At 37.8% G+C, this 22,080-nt stretch overlaps 1 protein-coding gene across 1 annotated transcript in view; it reads left to right on the forward strand.

The window, feature by feature from the left end:
* Positions 1-22,080, forward strand: part of FBXL13 (F-box and leucine rich repeat protein 13) — a 253,394-nt gene that overhangs the window by 189,220 nt on the left and 42,094 nt on the right. The window contains 2 exon segments of the mRNA XM_087821113.1: positions 4,860-4,979; positions 5,737-5,863. Of these exon segments, the coding sequence (XP_087677239.1) occupies positions 4,860-4,979; positions 5,737-5,863 (247 nt within the window).

The following is a 22,080-nucleotide window of genomic DNA, read 5'->3' on the forward strand; positions in this document are numbered from 1 at the left end:
AATCATTTAGTAATATATTCAAGAAACATTGAAAATCTGGAATGTGCCGGGTCCCCTTAAATAGCTCGTTGGTAGTTGAGTAAACATGAAAGTCAGGAGTTCAAGTGGAGGTAAGTGTAGAGGCTGTGGTAACACAAAGGAGGGGCACCCAACCCCGACTGGTTATATAAGGTGCAGGGAGATTCTCAGGGAAAGCTCAGGATAAGTGGAAACTCGGGCCCTTCTAAGATTAAATGAATTCACAGAAACACTTATGGGCTATCTTTCCTAGCTAGTGTTCTCACAGCTAGTTCGATTATCAGGTCTTTTCCCAAATGGACTTTCAGACTTGCTTATGGGGAACCAGTCTTGGGTACTGGTTAGATTTTTCCGCTGTGTCAATTTGCTAACAGATGGACAGATGGTGAGTTCTTACTAAGACCCTTTCTTTATCTGGGCTACTGTTGGGCTTCTATCCCGGTGTCCTCAGTTGGGCAAGGATCAAATTGTTGTTGAAATCTCTTCACCAGTGAATATCTTAGCTTCTTGCCTATGTAAGTTTCTTGTAATATTATAGGGCCAAAGGATAACAAAATAGCATTTGATCCTATGAAGTTGGCTAATATTTGGGAAAACATAAGATGAGTCAGAGTAAGAAGCTAAGCTACACAAAATCTTAAGCCATGTTATCTATTAAGATGGGGAAGCACCATGTGTCTGGGAAGGGGGTAACATAGAATTCGAAATGGGAAAAACATGGATTAGGAAATTAGCCCCCCTCCTCCCGTCAATGGGCAGCAACAAACTCAGGTGTCCTGCCAATAGCCATGTGAGTGAGCTTGGAAGCAGACCTTCCAGTCTCAGTCAAGGGGGATGAATTGGTCTCAGGTAGGTAGCACCCAGGCTTATGGAAGAAGTTAGCTCAATGCTTCTCTGTAGGAAAGCATCTTCTATTTAGACCTTCAGATTCCCATAGATTAAGATCGAATAAATAGGTGTTCACAATTAGAGATCATCAAATGTACAAAGATATGAGTCACCATGAGGAGTCACCAGACACAGCAAAATATATTTGATCTTCAAATAATTCATATATTAGAATTATCAGATGTAGAATATTAAGTAACTATGCATGATATATTTGAAGAAATAAATAATGGAATCAGAAATACAAGCAGGCAACAAAATGTAAAAATAACTAGATTTATTTGTAGGAAAAAACAACTTTTAGAAATAAAAATATAATATAGTTATTGAAATAAAGAAACTCAGTGGATTGCTAATCAGAAGATTAGAATTCACTGAGCAGAGAAGTATGGAGCTGGAAGATAGCCACTCACATGACAGCAGAGGAAAAAAAAGATGAAAGAGTATAACATAGGATGAAAAGACAGAGAAGGCTTAGTATCAGAGTTTCAGATTAGATTTTTAAAATTCATTTACAAAAGATACACCTAAAACAATAAGCTTGAGAGTAAAAAAATATAAATTTTCTCAACCACACATTAATCCTTTAAAAATGGACTGTAGCCTAGTGGGCGTGGCTCAGCAGTTGAGCATCGACCTAGGATCCAGGAGAGCAAGGTTCGATTCCCGGTCAGGGCACATGCCTGGGTTGTGGGCTCAGTCCCCAGCAGAGGGCATGCAGGAGGCAGCTGATCAATGACTCTCTCATTGTTGATGTTTCTCTCTCTCTGCCTCTCCCTTCCACTCTCTGAGATCAACAAAAACATTTAAAAAAATGGACCAACTGTGAAGTTTTAAAGCAAGTTCCTACAACTTTTAAATTATTGGTATCAAACTATATCCTCTCACTGCAATGCAATTAGGAATCAGAAACAAAAAGATACATTAAAATACATATATGATTTAAAGTAAAAATTCCAGGGCATCAGAATCATCTGAGGAGCTGAATAGCACTACATCCAGAGCCCTACCCCAGAGCTATTGAATCTGACTAGGGATACAACCCCAGCTTGTGTATTTAAAAAAACCACAACACAAAAAAACATAGATGCTTTTGATGCACAGCCAGGTTTGAGACTAACTGCATTAACCAATTAACTTGGACAATTACCCAAATAATCCTTTTCTTTTCACCTTTGATTCCTCCTGGATTATAATATAGATTTATATATACATATAAGTACACATACATACCCATAATGCATACATACACATACATACATGTGTGTGTATCTGTTTTCAGGCTATCTTTTCTGTTCCACTCATTTATCTGTCTTCTACCTAATTTTGCACGGTATTTTATTTGTTAAATGGGGAAAATCCAAGTATAGACATAGGACTGCTATGAGGATCACATAATTAATGTAATGTGCTTAGAAAAGTGTCTGGCACATAATAAGCACTGAATAACTGTTATCTATTATTATAGTTATTATTATTGTTTTATAATGTTTTAATATCTAATAGGATGAGACTCTCATCAGTAGTCTTCTTTTAAATTAAATATTTTTGCCAGTTTATTCTTCTGAGTAAACTTTAGAATAATTTTGTCATATTTCAGAAAAAATTCTATTGAGATATTAATTGAAATTGTGTTACATATATAAATTAATTTTGGAAAAATATGTAGTTTTATAATACTTATATGATTTTATCTTTATCCAATAATTAGTTATTACGAATGTATTCAAATTTCCAAGTAGTTTATATCTAATTGTCATTGTATTCTTAATTTTTAATTTTATGACCTCATGTACAAAATTATGACCTGCATAATTTCTGTCTTTTGGAATTAAGAGCTTTTTACTTAGGGCTAAGTGTACTGGGGAAGATGATGGTTGTCTTGTTTAGCATTTTAATATTATAAAATATTCTGTGGAACTTAAGTTACATTAATTATTCAAATTTTTGTGTCCCTTTATGTTTGTCAAAAGCTGAATTTACCACAAAATTGTATCTTAATTACATTCCTTTTGATTTCTAATTATTTTTGTTTTATTTTGTATTTATGTTATATGTTGCATAAAAGTTCATAACTAAAATTACCAAAAAAAAAAAAAAAAAATCAGACTGGTCTTAGATTTCTCCTCTGTAACAGAAAATATATTTATAATGGATATTTATATTATTTTTCTTTATATTTTTATATTATACATACATTTGGTAATTCTGTTGTAGAGGAGAAAACAAGGCCAGTCTTGATTATATTTGATAACACACGCACATACAGACACACATACTTTTTTATCACTACATCATTATACCATTTCACTTACACAGTTTCAAGGGCGGAATAATATGATCCCAAGATTCTATACCCAATCATATTATCTTTACTGGGGGTGGTACCTTTAATCAATAAATATTAACCTATTAATCTTATTAATCCTGGGTCACTGGCACCCTCTTGTTGCCACCCTAAGCAGAAAGGGATAAAAAATAACTGAAATTTTAAAAAAGCACACAGCAAAACCCTGCCCCACTTGGCTCTCTAATCTTTCAGCAGGGCTGGCTTTCGGTGGACAGTGTTGTGCCCAGGCTCCTACCAGGCCAGATGTCAGAGATCCCCCTCACTGCTAGGCCCAGCCCAGGGGTGCGGATTTCCAGCCCGCAGCCATTGCACAGGTGTGTGGGGGGTGCCTCCTCTTTGCTCGAGGTGGGGAGGATGGCACCTCTTTACCAGGGACCTGCTGTCTGCCAAAAGTTCTTTCAGAGAATAATCAGACCCTCAGATTCACTGCTGGGTGAACCACTCTGCGCCCTCGGCCGGTCCAGAGTTCTGCTGTGTGCTCTCCGCAGACACCGATGGGGCCAGCTTCCCGGCTGGTGTTGCAGCCAAGCCCTGGTGTGTGCCTGAGGCAGTGTGGCCTGAGTCTCCCAGGTGGGCCAAATCACCACCGATTCCCACTGTGCGGTGCAACACGGGCTCCCCTCCCCTTCTCTGTTGCTCTGGTTTGGGGATACCTGCGTGGGGCTGAGACCCAGGCTCCCAGGGGCGGGGCTGCACCGCTGCGCCCTCCCGCGGTGCTCCGGCTGCAGGATAGTTGGCTCCCCACCCGCTTCTTCTGCCCCGTCTCTGCACTACCCGCTCACAGTATTTCAGATCAGCTATTTTTCAGCTGGGTTTTCATTTCAGATGTTCAGTTTAGCCACAGTTCCGGTCTGGTGCTGGGAGCGAGTGGACGGAACTTCCCTAGACTGCAGCCATCTCGCCTCTCTCCTGGAAATACTTTTTAAAAAGGAATTGGCGGTCCCCAAAAGGAATTAGAAATAAAGGTCCCATTAGAAAACAGGGAACTAATGGGCCAAATAGACCTCCAACCATTTATAAAGCAGGATACACCCTTAGGGATGGTCATGACGCACAGCTTTCTCTGATTAGGGAATGTGGGAAGACTGAGGTCAAGGTCTTCCAGGTTTTCTCTGCTTCAGAAGGAAAGTATCCATAGGTCACTTATTGGGTTCCCAGTCCAACTAAATTGACCTTGTATTTAGTGGAAATTCCTCCAAGATTCTAGCAGTAGTGTGATTGTTAGTCTCATAGTTTTGGTCTTTTTATTTTGCAAGAAATTGCATCAGAGACTGCTTAACTTGATCACATTTTAACCCAAGGGAAAGAAACCTAAGGACTATCTGTTTTCTTAATAATTATAGTAATGACACTTAAGTGAACAAATGAACAGGAATAGCATTTTTATTAAAACTTCTCCCATTACTATCATTTATACTTTAAAAAAATTTAAACCAAAAGCCATATAATCAAGTCTGGTTTTAAAATGTTGACAAAATACCAGTATAAAGATATTATCTTGCTATTTTGGAATATATGGGTGTAGTAACTACTCATTAAATAGCATTCTATATCTTAAATATAAAAAAATCACATGTAAAGCTTTTTTTACTCTTTCCTACAGAATTGGTGATGTGGGACTAAAGCAATTTCTTGATGGTCCTGCGAGCACAAGGATGAGAGAGCTAAATTTAAGTAACTGCATCCAACTGGGTGATGCCTCTATTATGAAACTATCAGACTGGTATGATAAAACAATAATACTTTACAGTGTATCATTAGTAATTGTATACTTGCTAATAGGAGAGATCAGAGATAGACCTTCAAAGTCATTTGGAAACCATCAGTGGTGCCCAAAAGCTGGTCTAATACTCAATGAAATCAAAGAACAGACATTGGAGTCATATAGTAAACTAATCTTTTGATTGTATTTGAGATGTTTCTTGTTAATTTCATCTTAGAGAAAGTTTGAAATGGAGTCAGTCATTCATGAAGTTATGACTATCTAGGCATGAGTGACTTCCCTGTACTTTTCAAGGATATTATCTTGATGTAAACCTTTACTCAAGCATTTCCTAAGGGATGTTCTAGCTGTAGATTTATTCTTGATTCTCCTTACTTGTTAGAGGTCTTGTGTACACAAGGATCAAACCTAATTCCTGTAGCAAACTCATATGGAATAAGTAAGACATTTAACCTGGAACTTTTAGTGGTCATTTATCATGTGTTACTTACATGATATGTATATGATATATTTTTCTTATTGGAAGTTGCAATATGAAACGAAATAAGAGAAAGAATGTCTTATGTAATAATTCACCTCATTTTCATCCAACTTTGTAATGCCAAATTATTTTCCACTTTTAAGCTTACTTTTTGTTGAGAAAAGTGAAATCCTTGCTTCAATACCATTTGCTTTCCCAGATAGTTTTATGTGAAGAAATTGTTACTGACAGTGTACTTAAAAACTAAAATTAATTTTTCATGCTGCTTTCTTTCAGCTGCCCTAACTTAAACTACTTGAATTTACGAAATTGTGAATATTTGACTGACTTAGGAATTGAATATATCGTAAACATCTTCTCCTTGATATCATTAGATCTCTCTGGAACAGATATCTCTAATGAGGTAAAAAAATGTTCAAAACAGTTCAATAACTTTTATTGTTTTCTGTAATATAATAATTTTCCATTTTGTAAACAATGGAGAGAACAACAATTATTTTTATTTCTTAAATTATTAGGTTACAAAAGGCAAGTTTAGGAATATTGTTTCTGGAATAGTGATAGATGAGGTTACTTGTAAATCATGGTCTTGTTTCTCTGTTTAAAAAAATGGCAAAAAGCAGTATTGTGAGGAGAGTCCTGGCAGATCAGAGCGTTACATGACAGATCTGAAATTTGTTGCATAATAGAAGTTGATCAATGTGGAAATAATATATTTTAGATGGCTTATGTATATTTTTCTTGTGGATCACATATTCTATAAGGCTACCTGAGTGCCTTGAGATCTCAGTCTAGTTCAAAACTGAAGTCTAAAAATGGCCTCATCAAATTTACAAGAGAATACATTTTAAGGATCTCATTTCCGGCAAGCTGCTGATGCTACTCATTAGAGTTGAAACTAAGGTCACATCAATCCTGGCACTTCAGCACTCCCTCACTTACTATCAAATGGATGATAAATCTGGAGAGATTTGGCATGATGCTGAAAGACTTTAATGGGCTATAGTTAGATAACTAATGTACTAGCTTCTCTTGAAAATCAGGGCATTAAGAGGGATATAGGAAGACAACAGAGGGGAGGCTCTCCCCTCCATCTGCTTGCTAAATCCCCATTAATCCCTTAACTTCACCAAACGTCACCTGTCTGTGATGCCTTCTCTGAGAAGCCGTACCTTACAAACAAGTACAGGAACTTCTCTATATGCATCTCTAGCCCCAGTGCATCCTTTAACATGACCTGTTTCTCTCTGTTTCTCACTGCATTACTGATGTCTATGTTATATGTCCATCCTTCCCCACCACTCAGTTGGCTCTTTTAGATGAAGTACTATGTCTGTTCATTGGTTTAGGTTCTTTCTTTTTTTGTTTAATGGTGAATTTAGATTCAGCCTCCATTCTGCTATATGGTCTCTTCTCCCCTTCCTTGGAATATCAAGTGGTGTGAGAGTGGGGGTGGGGAACAGTTATACATAGCTAATTCATTATGGTGGAGCCAAGTATTATCTTCTCAATGTTGACTTCTGTACAAGCTGGAATCCACTGAAATCTCTGAGGGCCCATTTAGTCTTTGGTTTCCTGTCTAGGTAGATCCTTATGTGTCCTCCTTGTCCCACATCAAGGCTCCTTCAATTCTCAGGCTCCCTTGTCATATGTGCCTTCCTCTGGTCTCCTCTAGGTCATGCTGGGCCATGGGGACTCTGTGAGGCTGTCTTAGGTCCATAGTCCTAGACATCTACTGGAGACATTTTCCTGCTCTCAGGGTGTATTTGCCCTCAGACCCGTGCCTCACCCATTTCTCACTCTGCTGCAGAGTGGCTGACTCATGTTAGCTAGATTACAGTTGGGTTTGGTGCTTATGAGGCACCTGTGAGCAACTGAAGGTGGGAAGAAGGAAGAGACCAGGATTTTCTTCCACCTTTTTTGCATCATCATTAGCAGCTACATTTCCTTTATGATCGCCTGTCTAGTCAGGCCTCCTGTGGTTCCAGCTTCCCTGGGTAACCCTGGCCCCTGGGCTCCAATAACACCATCTTTTCCCATTGTCCTTCCAGCACAGAGTCAGTAGTGGCTTCCTGCTGCTGCTAATCTCTAGGCTGTGTCATCATCCCTTTGACTTCTCCATTTCTCTACCACCTATGTAGCAATTCCTTGTCCCAATTAAATTTCCTCAGTCTTAAATAGAGTTGTTTCTGTTTTCCTCATTAGATCTTAGCTGATACATGATGAGCACAGGAAAACCCAGATGCCTTGTTGCTTTTCACAACCCTACCAGGGAAGGTGGCATTGGTCCCCATTTACTTAGAACCCCGATTCTATCAGGAGATTTCTACTTTTTCTCCAGCTGAGTCCAGGGAAGTCAAGAGTAGATCTATGAGGGTCCTCCAGCATGTCATTCCTCTGCTTCCCTCTGATTCTCCCTTCCCCTCTTTTTCCCTCCCTTCCTTTCCTCTCCCTCCCCCTTCTCCCTTCTCTTCTCCTTCCACCTTTGCTCTTTTCCCCTCCTCTCTTCTTTGCTTGTCATCTTTGCTCTTGGCATAGATTCCATATCTAATCTGTGGGTGGAAAAAATGTTCCAACTGATTGCATGGTTTTAAAAAATGTTATGCCCCAAGTCTTTCAGGGTTTGGGATTTGAAGCTTAAAGGCCATAAAAGTTTAAAGAGAAAGGTGTTTTTTTTTCCTCCTGTGTTCTGTAAAAATCCTTCCTTGACACATACAAATAGAATGCCCAGCTGTTGTATGAAGGGTCACAGGGTAACAATAAGTTGAGGGCCAAAGCACATTATAAAATACATTAAAGTATAATGCCGCCACAGAGCTCATCACAAGCCTTGTTGAATGAAGGGAGTGTGGATTAAATGCTCTTAGTTTTTAGCTTTTGTGAAAAACTCCATTTTTGTTTTCAAAGACAATATATTAAAATTTTATCTACTAAGGACGATTTAAAACTTAAAAATATAGCCTCAAGTCCCATTCACTGCTTTCATTTTCTTGTAAAGAATATTCACAATCTGAGAGAGCAGTGAAGGCATATCTGTGGGGAGGAGTGCTAATTTTTTTCTGCTAAGAGATTGAAAAGTGAATCTTCTGTAGGTTATTGTTTTTTCCCTCCAAATCAATAAAACTCTTATCTAAAAGGAGTCAAATGATTGACAATACAGTACCACAACAGCTGTGGAAGCTAACTTCTAACAGTCAAATGAAAATAAATCAGCCCAGATGTCAACTTGGGCAGCTGAACACTAAGTCTGGATTGTAGGTCTGATGAAATGTAAATGCGGCTACAGACTTAACATTTGAGAGTTAAACTCTGGAGTGCTGCAGATATTTACCAGAGACCAAATGTGACCAGTTGTGCCTTTTGAAAAAAAAAAAAGTTTCTTATGTTTTCTAATAATTATGTTCACTCTCAATTCTTTTCAATGAGGTTTTAGTTACATCACACTAATTTAGTTAACAAATATTTATTTTGTGCTCAGTGCTGGGGATGCTAGAATGAACAAAACGTGGCCCCTCTTCTTAGCACTTGCTTTCTAGTGGAAAGGCATGGAGCAAATGGTGACAAAGTGTGATGGATGTGGGAAACAAAGAGAAGGGAAACAATGGCTCAGAGACTCAAGAGACCTTTTCCAAGAGAAGGAGAATGGGTGTGGGATGAACCAACAAAATAGTCTGAACCAACATACAGAGGTTTAAAATATGGTGGCATGAAAGAAATCTGCAGATTTAGGTATAGCTTGATTGTGAGGAGAGTGCTGAGAGATGATGCTTGAGAGGTAGGCAGGGGCCAGCTCATGACGGGCCAAGAAGCCACATTGAGGAATTTTTGTCTCTGCCCTTTTGGCAATAAAAGAATATTCAGTGTTGTCAATTAGATATGGTCAGATTGACATTTTTAAAAAATCACTCTGTTTGCTGGAGGGACATAGGGATAATAAGTGAAATAGTGACTGATTATGAAGCAGAAATGAGGTGAAAAGTTATGAGGGTCTGCTTTAGAGCTAGAGCCTGGAGATGGCTGGAGCAAAGTCGGCAGATTTGAGAGACATTTAGAAGGAAGAATCAACAGGAGATAGAAATAGACTGAGTACTGGGGTAAAGACGAGTGGGAGGGAAGCAAGGATGATGCCAGAGTTTTGGCTTAAGCATCTGTATAAATGGTGGTGTCCCTTACTAACCTGTGTGCCTTCCATAGTGAGAGGAGCAGAAAATAAGCAGGGACATCATTGCAATTCACTCCTCAGAGGGACAAGAGCTTTTAGGTTTGCAAAGGGTGAAGGGGCGTTGCATTCTGAAAACCATGGAAACTTATGACGTTAATTAGCAAAGGCAAAAATATAGATATTTAGAAATTTAGAAAGATTTTAATTGAGGGAGCTAATTTAAGTAGGGAAAGCAAAAAGAACACAGTTATTTCAAACTGTATACACTTGTTATAATAATTTTATTTTCCTCAGTCATTCCTTTGTAGAAAATTGTGACTAATGTGTCATCCACGAACAAAAGTTAAGAAATTATCTAATAAGCACATTTTAGAGAAAGGAAATATGTCAATTTTCCTCTTCTGATATAAAGAGGACAGGGCTTATAAGTGAGGGAAATAGATTACTAATGTGATGGTTTTAAAAGTATCTTTAAAAATTCATTTATATGGGAAAATGTTTTCCACCAGTCAGGAGAATTATCATTTACCAAAGACCAAAAGGTCCATAATTAGGGCAGTTCAATCTGTTGCATAAGTTGCCTTAGTCACCACCATATTTGTTGTTTAAAGGGAAAATCAGTCAGAGCAATGTTCCAGATGGTGTACTTAGACAATGGTTTAAGAAGATTTTCATTTGCTTGATTTTCAAAAATTTTCACTGTGAGTACTAGATCTTGAGCACCCATTACATAAGCAATCTCCTGTAGTCCCCTCACTAGGATGTGAGATCCATGAAGACTGAGACTTTGTTTTATTCACTATGGTTTCCCAGAACCCTGGGGAGTAGTAGATAAATATTCATTGAAAAGAGCAAATGCTGAGCTGTAGATTACCAAATGTGAATAAGACCTGTTCTCTACGGCCCAGTTGGGAAGGGTAAGTATGGATAATTTAAATATGCAGGTGTTATGACAGAAGAAGCAGAGGAAAGGATATCTGAACTCAGCCAGCACAACATAGAAGCATGAAAATGCATACTTGTTATATACCATGAAAAGGAGGTGTGACTGAGGGAAGTTCATGCTATGCCCAGGAGGTTGGCCTTGAACCAATAAATGTGAAGCTGCAATTGATTGGTAGGGTAGTCACAGTGATAGTCAGCCTCCTATTTTATATAGATTATTTGGTTGTTCTCTAGTGGATAGATTAGAGGGGAGAAAGACTAGAGGAAGGGAGACCAGTGGGAAGTATTTTAGTAGCTAAAAAAAGAGGTGATGGGTTCTTGAACTAGGTCAGAAGCCAGAACTAGCATGGGAAGGACATGTTCAAGAATACATAGGAGGTAAAACTGAAATAATCTGGTGATTGATTTGTTGTGGAAGATGAAGACCTAGGGGACGGGGCATTGAAGAATAAGAATGATTCCAAAAACATGACTTCTGGTGGATGGAGGTCGTTTCTCAAAACAGATAATGTAAGAAAAATAACAGGTTTTGAGGGAAAGGTGACTTCATTTTATTAGACTTAGTGAGAGCTGTGTGGAGTATTCAGGCCAAAGGCTTGGAGAGAGACCCTGAAGGGAGATTTAGATATGGCAGTCAGCATGGAGGTGTGAATGTGGTCCAGATCCTCAAAAAAGGGGAGGGTGAGAAGAAATGAGCACTCAAAGAACACAACGGAATATCAATATTTAAGGAGAGGGAAGAAGATGATGAATCTATGAAGGATACTAAAGAAAGAAGGTGAAAAAGGTTGTAAGAGAACCCGGTGAGTGTAGTCATGTGTGAAGTGTTGTGGGAATAACCAACAGTGTCTAACAGAACAGAGAAATTAAATCAGGGAAAGACCAAAATTTGAAAGAACATTTACCATTAATTAAACAGATCCCTGCCTTACCCCTCTGCTAACATCTCATGCCCTTGCTCACTTCATTCCCTTTCCTCCAGCTCCACTGCCATCTTTTAGTTCTTCAAACAAGCCAAATTCTTTCCTATTGAACCACCTTTCTACACATTGTACCTTTTGTCTAAGACACTTGTCCTTTCAACGTTTTTTAAAACTTTATTTTTGACACTATTCCAAATGGCCCCATTCCACCCCCTCATACCTCTACCCGCCTCCACTGAGCTCCCACACCCCCCTTCCCTTAGGCCATTGCCACACTGTTGTCTCTATTGGTTTTGCATATCCCTTCACCTTCTTTCATCCAGTTCCTCCCACCCCCTCCACTCTGACAGCTGTCAGTCGGTTCCATGTACGCATGTTTCTGGTTCCATTTGTTAGGCTGTTTATTTTGCTCATTAGATTCCACATATAAGTGAGATCATATGGTTGTCTTTCTCTGATTGACTTATTTCACTTAGCATAATAATCTCCAGGTTCCTCTGTGCCAGCCCAAAATGTAAGATTTCCTTCTTTTTATTTTTATGGCCACATAGCATTCCATTCTGTAAATGCACCACAGCTTTTTTATCCACTCATCTACTGATGGGCACTTGGGCTGTTTCCAGGTCTTAACTAATGGAAATAATGCTGCTATGAACGCTATGAACATAGGGGTGTATATACACTCTCTGATTGGTGTTTTGGGATTCTTAGAGGATATATTCCCAGAAGGGGGATCACTGGGTCAAAAGGCAGTTCCATTTTTAATTTTTTGAGGAAAATGCATAGTTTTCCACTGGCTATACCAGTCTTCATTCCCATCAACAGTGCACTAGGATCCCTTTTCTCCACATCCTTGTGAGCAGTTGTTTGTTGATTTATTGATAATGGCCATTCTGGCAGGTGTGAGGTGGTATCTTTAATTTACATCTCTCTGATGATTAGTGACTTTGAGCATTTTTACATATGTCTATTGGCCTGCTGTGGTCTTTTGCCCATTTTTAAATTGGATTGTTTGTTTTCCTGGTGTTGAGTTTCATAATTTCTTTATATATTTTGGAACTTAAGCCCTTATTGGATTTATCACTGGCAAATATGTTCTCCTATACGGTGGGTTCCCTTTTCATTTTGTTTATGGTTTCTTTTGCTTTGCAGGAGCTTTTTAGTTTGATGTAGTCCTATTTGTTATTTTTTTCCCTTTGTTTCTTTTGCCCTAAGAGATGTTTTGGCAAAAATTGTTAAGTGAGATGTCTGAGATTTTACTACCTATGTTTTCTCCTAGGATTTCTATGGTTTCACAACTTATATTTAATTATTTTATCCATTTTGAGTTTATTCTTGTGCATGGTATAAATTGTTGGTCTAGTTTCATTTTTTTGCATGTACCTGTCCAGTTTTCCCAACACTATTTATTAAACAGACTGTCTTTACTCCATTGTATACTCTTGCCTCCTTTGTCAAATATTAATTGACCATAAAGAGGTGGGTTGATTTCTGGGCTTTCTGTTCTTATCCAGTGATCTATATGTCTGTTCTTATGCCAGTACCCATGCTATTTGAATTATAATGGCCTTGTAATATAGTTTGACTTCAAGTATTGTGATATCTCTCACTTTGTTGTTCTTTCTCAAGATTGTTGAGGCTATTCGAGGTCTTTCTTGGTTCCATATAAAGTTTTGGAACCTTTGTTCTAAATCTGTGAAATATGATGTTGGCATTTTAATAGAAATTGTGTCAAATCTATAGATTGCCTTGGGTAGTATGGACGTTTTCATGATATTAATTATTCCAGTCCATGAACATGGTATATGCTCCTACTTATTTGTATCTTCTCCAATTTCTTTCTTCAATGTCCTAGTTTTCCAAGTACAGGCCTTTTACCTCCTTGGTTAAATTTATTTCTTGGTGCCATATTTTGTTGTCGTTGTTGCAGTAGTAAATGGGATTGTTTTCTTAGTTTCTCTTTCTGATAGTTCATTATTGGTATACAGAAATGCCACTGTTTCTGAATATTAATTTTGTATCCTGCCACCTTGCTGAATTTGTTTATTAGATCTAGTAGCTTTTTGGTTGAGTCTTTAGGATTTTTATGTACATATCATGTCATCTGCAAATAGTGACATTTTTGACTTCCTCCGTTCCAATTTGGATGCCTTTTATTTCTTCTCTTCCTGTCTGATTGCTCTGGCTACTTGTCCTTCCATTCTTCATGTGCCTGAGTAAGTAGATACTGAACAAGTAATCAGTGATGATCATGGCAATAGCTAAAGCCCCTTGACTTAAGGTAATGGTGCCTTTTAATTTTTTTTTTGACATAATTTTACCTATAATATACATTTTCCATGCTGTCCTAATTATCAGCAAATCACACTTCTCAATCTATGTCACTTCAAGGCAATATCAATAGGTTTTACTTTATTGATGCATTTTTTCTTTAAGAAAACATAAATCACATGTGACACCAATGTCTCTGTTGTTTTCTAAATAAGTAAGCATTCTTTAGTTCCCAGGGTACTGTAATCTCATGTCTGCCACATTACAGCACAGTTCCCTAGAAGGGTGTTATCTATTTAGATGACCTCACAGTAATAATGGCTCTTGAATTATTAAAGCACACAAATTATTTTCAAATTGAATTGCAAAAAAAATAATCCTAATTGAATATTGGCTCATGATATCCATGTTAATTTTAATTGTATACGTTATAAGGTCATCTAGTTTCAAATATTTCTAGCCAAAAAAATCTTTGACTAAAGAAGCCAATGTAGGAACTTTAACAATCATTGGTGTAGTCTAAATATTTCTTATATCTGTTTCTCTTCCTCCTTTCCATCCTTGATGCCACTGCCATAGCTCAAGCACTATTTCTTCTTACTAACCTCTCTTGACTTAAATATCACTGTCCTCAAATCTACTCTCCACTCTGCTGCAGTGTGACCTTCCAGTATGCAAATCTGAGCCTATGATTTCCTTCCTCAGATTTCTTCAGGAGTCCCACACTGATTACAGTATAAAGTCTAAACAATCTAGTGTAAAGGACCAACTCTTCCTGAGGTGGCCCCTGCCTACCTTTACAGCCTCACTTCCAGCCGATTCCCACCTTTCATCTTCAGCTCCAGAGACACAGAAATGACTCTCTTATATAGCTCCTCAACTTGTGATACTCTCCTTACCTTCCCATCTCTGCAAATTATTCCCTATGTCTGAAACACCCTCTCCCCTTATCCCTCAAGTTTTAGCTGTGTGAAGCTCTGCTGGAATTCCTGGGCAGGTTTAGGATTTCCCTGTCTCTTATTTCCACTGTACTTTATAATGCCTTCACTAAAGCAATCAGCTCATTATATTTTAACATTTGTTCCAAGCCTGTCTCCCTATAGCACTATATGCTTCTTGAGGGCAGAGGCTGGATCATCCCATCTTTGGGATGCTTAGTATAATGCCTAGAATTTAAGATCAATATAAAATATTTGATCAGTGAGTGAGTGAGTGAGTGAATGAATGGATGTGGTACCATTTACTTCCTCTCAACCAAGCAGGGCTTCTTTAAATTCCACATTTTCTCAGCAAAGCTCTGAGCTAGAGAGGGAGTGCCTACAGCTGCATGTCTTAATCTGATGATACACTTTCAAGAGACCACCCATCTGCATGGAACACACACATAAAGCCTGAGGTTCAGTGAAGCAAGACCTCTAAAGCAGGAAACATATGAAATCACTTGGGATTTAAAAAATAGAAAGACTGGGAGTTAAAAGGAAGCAGGCTAACTAAGAGACAAATAGATTTGCACATAACAAGCAGTCTGCCCTACTCTACTTTTTTCAGATGAAACTGGACTTCTTAGTCCTTTCCAGGCCCCTCTCCCCAGCCAGTGGCCTCATATGAATCTGCTGGTCACATAACTAGCAATCGTGGTTTCCCTCATGGAGATTATAGTCAGTTGTCTCCTGTTTCCAGCAAAATGCCTACCAAAAATATTGCAAAAAGAAGTGACTAACTTAAGCTTTTGTCACTTCCCTTAAGGAACTCTTTGGTGGCATAACCCTCCTCTCAACCTCCATCAGGTAGGAGGCAAATGGTCTCAAGGCAAGTTGCTCTATTTCCAGATTAACAGAGATGCTGGTTTCCCTCTATAAACATATAAAGGATCTATTTCTGTGTATTGACCAGTCTGCTTTCCTTTAGGCTGTAGGTCAATAAATTTGGTCAAAGAGGTTGATACATTTTAAAAACAAATATGATTACAGAATTCATACTAACAAATAAGTAGAAATAAACCAAAATGAGAAGAAAAGGTAAGTTATTTTTATAAAACTGTAATCGCTAACCGGAGTATTAATGGGAAAATCACTTGCGAGGTTAAGATACATTTTTAAGGACATTGTACAAGATAGTGTTATCAGTTATTTTAGAAAGGGAATGTGTTAAGTGAGATAAAACATATTTCCAAGCAGAAGTTTTGTTCTTCATTCATAAAATAACATGGTAGGCAGCACCAAACAGAGCAAATCTTTCGGAAAGAAACATGAAATATAAACACTGATTCACATAATTACAAAGGGAAATAGATTCCAACCAAGAATCCTGAGAATATGCCAGCAAGATAAGACTGGGGCTATTAAAAACAGCTAATTTTATAGACTACTTATTCATTCACAAATATTTATTCATTGTCAGCTGAGTGTCAAACACTGTGGTAGGTTCTGGGAGTACTAGATTTAAAACCATAGTACTGGTCTCAAGGTACAGTCTAGTGCCAAAACAACAATAGTAACAGCACTACATGGTTACAGATTACTAAAAGCATCAGTTCAGAGTGTGGTTTACATCCTGGCTGGTGCCAGCATACTATGCGACCTTGGGCAAGTTACCTAACCTCTCTGTGCCTCTGTTTCCTTCTCTTTGGAACAGTGATTATAATATTACTTTCCTCAGTGTTGTGAGGATTAAATAAGATAATGAATGTAAACTACTTAACATAGTGCCTGGCACATGTAAGCATGCAGTACATCTTAGCAATAATTAACTCCAATTATGAAATAATGAGGCATATTTGCTGTAATACAGATTTGTGCATCTTGGCACAGATTCTGCATCTTGGCAGGACAGAGGAGTTGGAAAGTGAATGCTGTGTCTCTGTTGTCTCTGTGGAGAAGTCGGGTGAGGCTTTTCAGCTTTTGAGGTGTAGCCGAAAGCTTCAGTAGGTTATTTGTGAGGTAAATAACAGGATATTCTCAGTGGACGAAGCAGGTGGGAAGGTATGGAGTCATGAGAGAGTTGTGTGTTGGCTATCCACAGGTGACTTTATATTGTCACAGGATGGCCCAAGAAGATAAGAGATGTAGCAGGAGGTGAAGCTGGAGGACATGGTAGAGGGAAGAATGTAAATGGCCTTAGATGTCACACAGAGCATTCAGACTACATGCTATATGCAGTGGGAGCCACTGGAGAACTCTGTGTAGGACTCATAGATTTGTGCACTGAAACAGCAGGAAGGAAGATCTATGTAAGAAAGAGTGAGCTACTGCAATGACAGCTAGAAATAATAAGGTTTTGATAGTAGTGGCAGAAGGGACATGTATGAGAGATATTTAGGAAGTAGTATAGATAAGGCTTGGTGATTGATTGGCAAGATATGGGGAACAAAGGGGAGAGGAAGAGACATAGACAATGCCCAGTTTTTATTTGGTCAATTGTGGACATAATGGTGTCATTAACCAGGAAAAGAACCTAAGAGAAGGATTAGGACTTGGAGAAAAGATGCTGAATTCCATTTTAAAAAATATATATTGTTGCTATTTCTTCTTTTTCTTTTTTTAAAATGTTTTTATTGATTTTTAGAGAGAGAGGAAGGGAGAGGGATAGAGAAATAGAAACATCTGATGAGAGAGAAATGTTACCGATCGGCTGCCTCCAACATGCCCCCTATTGGGGATCTAGTCAGCAACATGGGCATGTGCCCTGACCAGGATAGAAATGGTGACCTCTGGTTCATGGGTCAAAGCTCAACTACTGAACCACACTGGCTGCACCTGAATTCCACTTTAGATATGTTTAATTCCAGTACCAGAACACATCTCTGTGCACTATGGGACCCTTTGGGCCTGGGTGACAAAAAGAAGACACCCATTTGACTTTCGGAATCTCCATTTTCGTTTCGTTTTGTTCCTCAGTGTGTCTGGCAAGGAATGATAGGAATTAGGTATATTCCCATTCAAGCAGTACTGAAAGCAGAAAATTGGCACAAGGATTTAACACCCCACTCCCAATTCTATCTCCTGTATCACTTACATCCCATTTCACTCTTGAAAAATGCAGGAAGAGAGGAGGTTTCTTATGTTTGCTGTCAGGGACCTTTTGTTCTTTTTAGATTTCCCATGACCTAACTCCCCAATAATTACATCAGAGTTTTCAGCCATCCTGGACTCCTGGGTATTCCACTCCATGTTATTTCATGGAATGTATTTTCTAATATCCTGTATTAAAATATCAAATATCCTAAGTTGTATAGGTTACATTTTTGGGTTTCCCAGCAAGGGAAGCACAGACCCCTTAAAGAGGGTCATAAAAGTTGCAAAATGCAGAGGAAGGAGCAATGTACTTAAATCAATAAAAATTCCATCATGAGCCATTCACTTTTAACCAGGCTCCTTACTGAAACTAGCAGAAAGACTAGAAAAGAACCCATTAAAACTGTGTGGCTTCCAGTTTGAATACTAGTCCTCTGAAAGCAACAGTGCTCAGTTTGGGGTGCTTATGGCATATTCAGGTGTCTAATTTTCAGTTAGGAAACAAGATCTGTAGCTCAGGAGAGAGATTTTGGCTAGATTTAGAGATGGTTGAAGTGGAGGAAGCCATGGTTGAGAGACAGAAGGAGAAGAGAGGTCAAGTTCAAAGCTCTAAGGAACCACAGCACTTATTAGGTGAATTTGAAAGATGAACACAAAAAGGAAACTGAAATGAACATGCAGAGAAGTAGGTGAGGAAAGAATTCAGAGTGATGTCATGGGAACCAAGGGACGTGGTTTTTCAAAAAGCAGGAGATTGTCAGCAAGATCCAACTTCACAGATGGATCAAGTAATTTGAAGTTAGAGGAGTTTCTAGGAATTTCTGTAAAAAACAATTGTTCATCTGTGTATAATATTTACCATGTTAACATTCATAGCTTAGTATTTTGCTTCAATATTTCTGTTTTTGTGCTAATATAGTTGTTTGAAACAGACAGTAAACTGCCCAGAATTGTTTTGGGTCTATGTAAAGGAATTGAACAAGATGTCAATATTTTACATAATTCTTTGTTGATATACAAAAACACTTAATGGACTCATGTATTTTTTTTTGCAAGTTATTTAAAATTATTTTTTACAAACATTGAAAAATTTCATTCATTATTCATTCTTTTTTTTAACTTTATTTTTATTGTTGACGCTATTACAGATGTCCCCATTTCTACCACCCCTTTGTCTACCTCCACCTAGCCTCCACACCCCCTTCCCTCTGGCCATCACCACACTGTTGTCTGTGTCTCGGTTTTACATAAATTTTCTTGGGCTAATCCCTTCACCTTCTTTCATCCAGTTGCCCCCACCCCACTCCACTCTGACAGATGTCAGTCTGTTCCTTGTATCCATGCCTCTGTTTCTATTTTTTTTCATCAGTTTATTTTGTTCATTAGGTTCCGATATCAATGAGATCATATGGTAGTTGTCTTTCTCTGACTGGCTTATTTCACTGAGCATAATAATCTCCAGGTTCCTCCATGGTGTCCCCAAATGTAAGATTTTCTTCTTCTTTTTATTTTTACAGCCACATAGCATTCCATTCTGTAAAGGCACCACAGCTTTTTTACCTACTCATCTACTGATGGGCATTTGGGCTGTTTCCAGATCTTGACTATTATAAATAATACTGCTATGAACAGAGGGGTGCATATACACTTTCTGATTGGTGTTTTGGGATTCTTAGTATATATTCCCAGAAAGGGGATCACTGGGTAAAAAGGCAGTTACATTTTTAATTTTTTGAGGAAAATGCATACTGTTTTCCACAGTGGCTACACCAGTCTGTATTCCCCCAGTAGTGTTCCTTTTTCTCCACATCCACGCCAGCACTTGTTGTTTGTTGATTTATCAACAGTAGCCATTCTGGCAAATGCGAGGTGATATCTCATTGTGGTTTTAATTTACAACTCTCTGACGATTAGTGACTTGGAGAATTTTTTCATATATCTCTTGGTCATCTGTATGTCTTCTCTCAAGAAGTGTCTTTGCCCACGTTTAAATTGGATTGTTTGTTTTTCTGGTGTTGAGTTACATAATTTCTTTATGTGTTTTGGAAATTAACCCTTATCAGATGAATATGTTCTCCGATACAGTGGGCTCCCTTTCCATTTTGTTGATGGTTTCTTTTGCTGTTCAGAAGCTGTTTAGTTTGATGTAGTCCCATTTGTTTATTTTTTCCCTTTGTTTCTCTTGTCCTACGAGATGTTTTGGCAAAAATTCTGTTATATGAGATGTTTGAGATTTTACTGCCTATGTTTTCTTCTAGGATTTTTATTGTTTTGAGACTAACCTTTAAGTCTTTTGTCCATTTTGTTTATTCTTGTGCATGGTGTAAATTGCTGGCCTAGTTTCATTTCTTTGCACGTATCTGTTCTATTTCCCCTCCAACATTTATTAAATAACTATCATTAGCACATTGTTTTTGCCTTCTTTGTCAAATATTGACTATAAAGGTATGGGTTTATTTCTGGGCTCTCTATTCTGTTCCATTGACCTATCTGTTTGTTTTTATGCCAGTACTATGCTGTTTTGATTACTATGGCCTTGTTGTATAGTTCGATATCAGGTAATATGATTCCTCCACCTTCTGGTAGTTCATTTTTGGTGTACAGAAATTCCACTGATTTCTGAATATCAATTTGGTATCCTGCTACTCTGCTCATTCATTTATTAGGCCAAGTAGTCTTTTGGTGGAGTCTTTAGGGTTTTCTATGTACAATATATCATGTCATCTGCAAATAATGACAGTTTTATTTCCTCCTTTTCAATTTGGATCCCTTTTATTTCTTCTTCTTGTCTGATTGCTGAGGCTAGGACTTCTAGTATTATGTTGAATAAGAGTGGTGAAGGAAGACAATCCTGTCTTGTTCCTGTTTTTAAAGGAAATGCTTTTTGTTGATTTAGTATGATGTTGGCTGTAGGTTTGTCATATGTGGCCTTTATAATGTTGAGGTATGATCCCTCTAGTCCCACTTTGCTCAGAGTTTTTATCATAAATGGGTGCTGGATTTTATCAAATGTTTTCCTGCGTCTATTGATTGATCATGTGATTTTTGTCTTTCATTTTGTTTATGTGATGTGTCACATTTATTGACTGTGAATATTGTACCAACCTTGCATCCCCAGAATAAATCCTACTTGATTATGTTGTGTGATCTTTTTAATGTATTGCTGGTTTTAGTTTGCTAATATTTTGTTCAGCATTTTAGCATCTACACTCATCAGGGATATTGGCCTAAAATATATTTTCTTTGTAATGTCTCTATATGGTTTTGAAATTAGGATAATCCTGGCCTCATAAAAAGAGTTTGGAATTCTTCCCTCCTCTTGAATTTTTTTGAATAGTTTAAGGAGGATAGCTGTTAGTTGTTTTTTGAATGTTTGGTAAAATTCACCTGTGAAGCCATCTGGTCTAGGAGTTTTTTGATTACTACTTCAAATTCCTCAGTTGTAATTGGTTTATTCTGGTTTTCCAGTTCTTCCTGATTCGTTTTGGAAGATTGTATGTTTCTAAGAATTTGTCCATTTTGCCTGTGCTGTCCAATTATTTGGCATATAGATGTTCATAGTATTTTCTTACAAACCTTTATATGTCTGTGATGTCAGATGTTACTTCTCCTCTTTCCTTTCTGATTTTATTTATTTGGGTCCTCTCTCTTTGTTTCTTGATGAGTCTGGCTAAAGGTTCACCAATCTTGTTTTTCTTTGCAAAGAACCACCTCTTGGTTTCATTGATCTTTTGTATTGCTTTTTTAGTTTCTATGTCATTTATTTCCTCTCTAATCTTTATTATTTCTTTCCTTCTACTTACTCTGGGCTTTATTTGTTGTTCTTTTTCTAGCTCTTTTAAGTATAGGGTTAGATTGTTTATTTGAGATTTTTCTTGCTTCTTGTGGTAGGCCTGTAATGCTATGAACTTATCTCTCAGGCCTGCTTTCTCTATACCCCATTGATTTTGGGTTGTTGTGTGTTCATTTCCATTTGTTTCCAGGAATTTTTTTATTTCATTTTTTATCTCATTGGTAATCCATTGTTTAATAACATGCTATTTGGCCTCCATGTGTTTGAATGTTTTTGAGCTTTGTTGTTGTAGTGATTATAGTTTGATGCCATTGTGATCCAAGAAGGTGCTTGATATGATTTCAATCTTCTTGAACTTGTAAAGACTTATTTAGTATCCTAAGATGTGGTCTATCTTTGAGAATGTCCCATGTGCACTTGAGAAGGATGTATATTCTCCAGCTTTGGGATGAAACATTCTGTAAATATCTTGGATGACTGGTGACAGTTGAGCATTTTTTCATATGTCTACCA

The sequence above is a fragment of the Miniopterus natalensis genome, chromosome 10 (genome assembly GCF_054644295.1).
Source record: "Miniopterus natalensis isolate mMinNat1 chromosome 10, mMinNat1.hap1, whole genome shotgun sequence".
NCBI lineage: Eukaryota > Metazoa > Chordata > Mammalia > Chiroptera > Miniopteridae > Miniopterus > Miniopterus natalensis.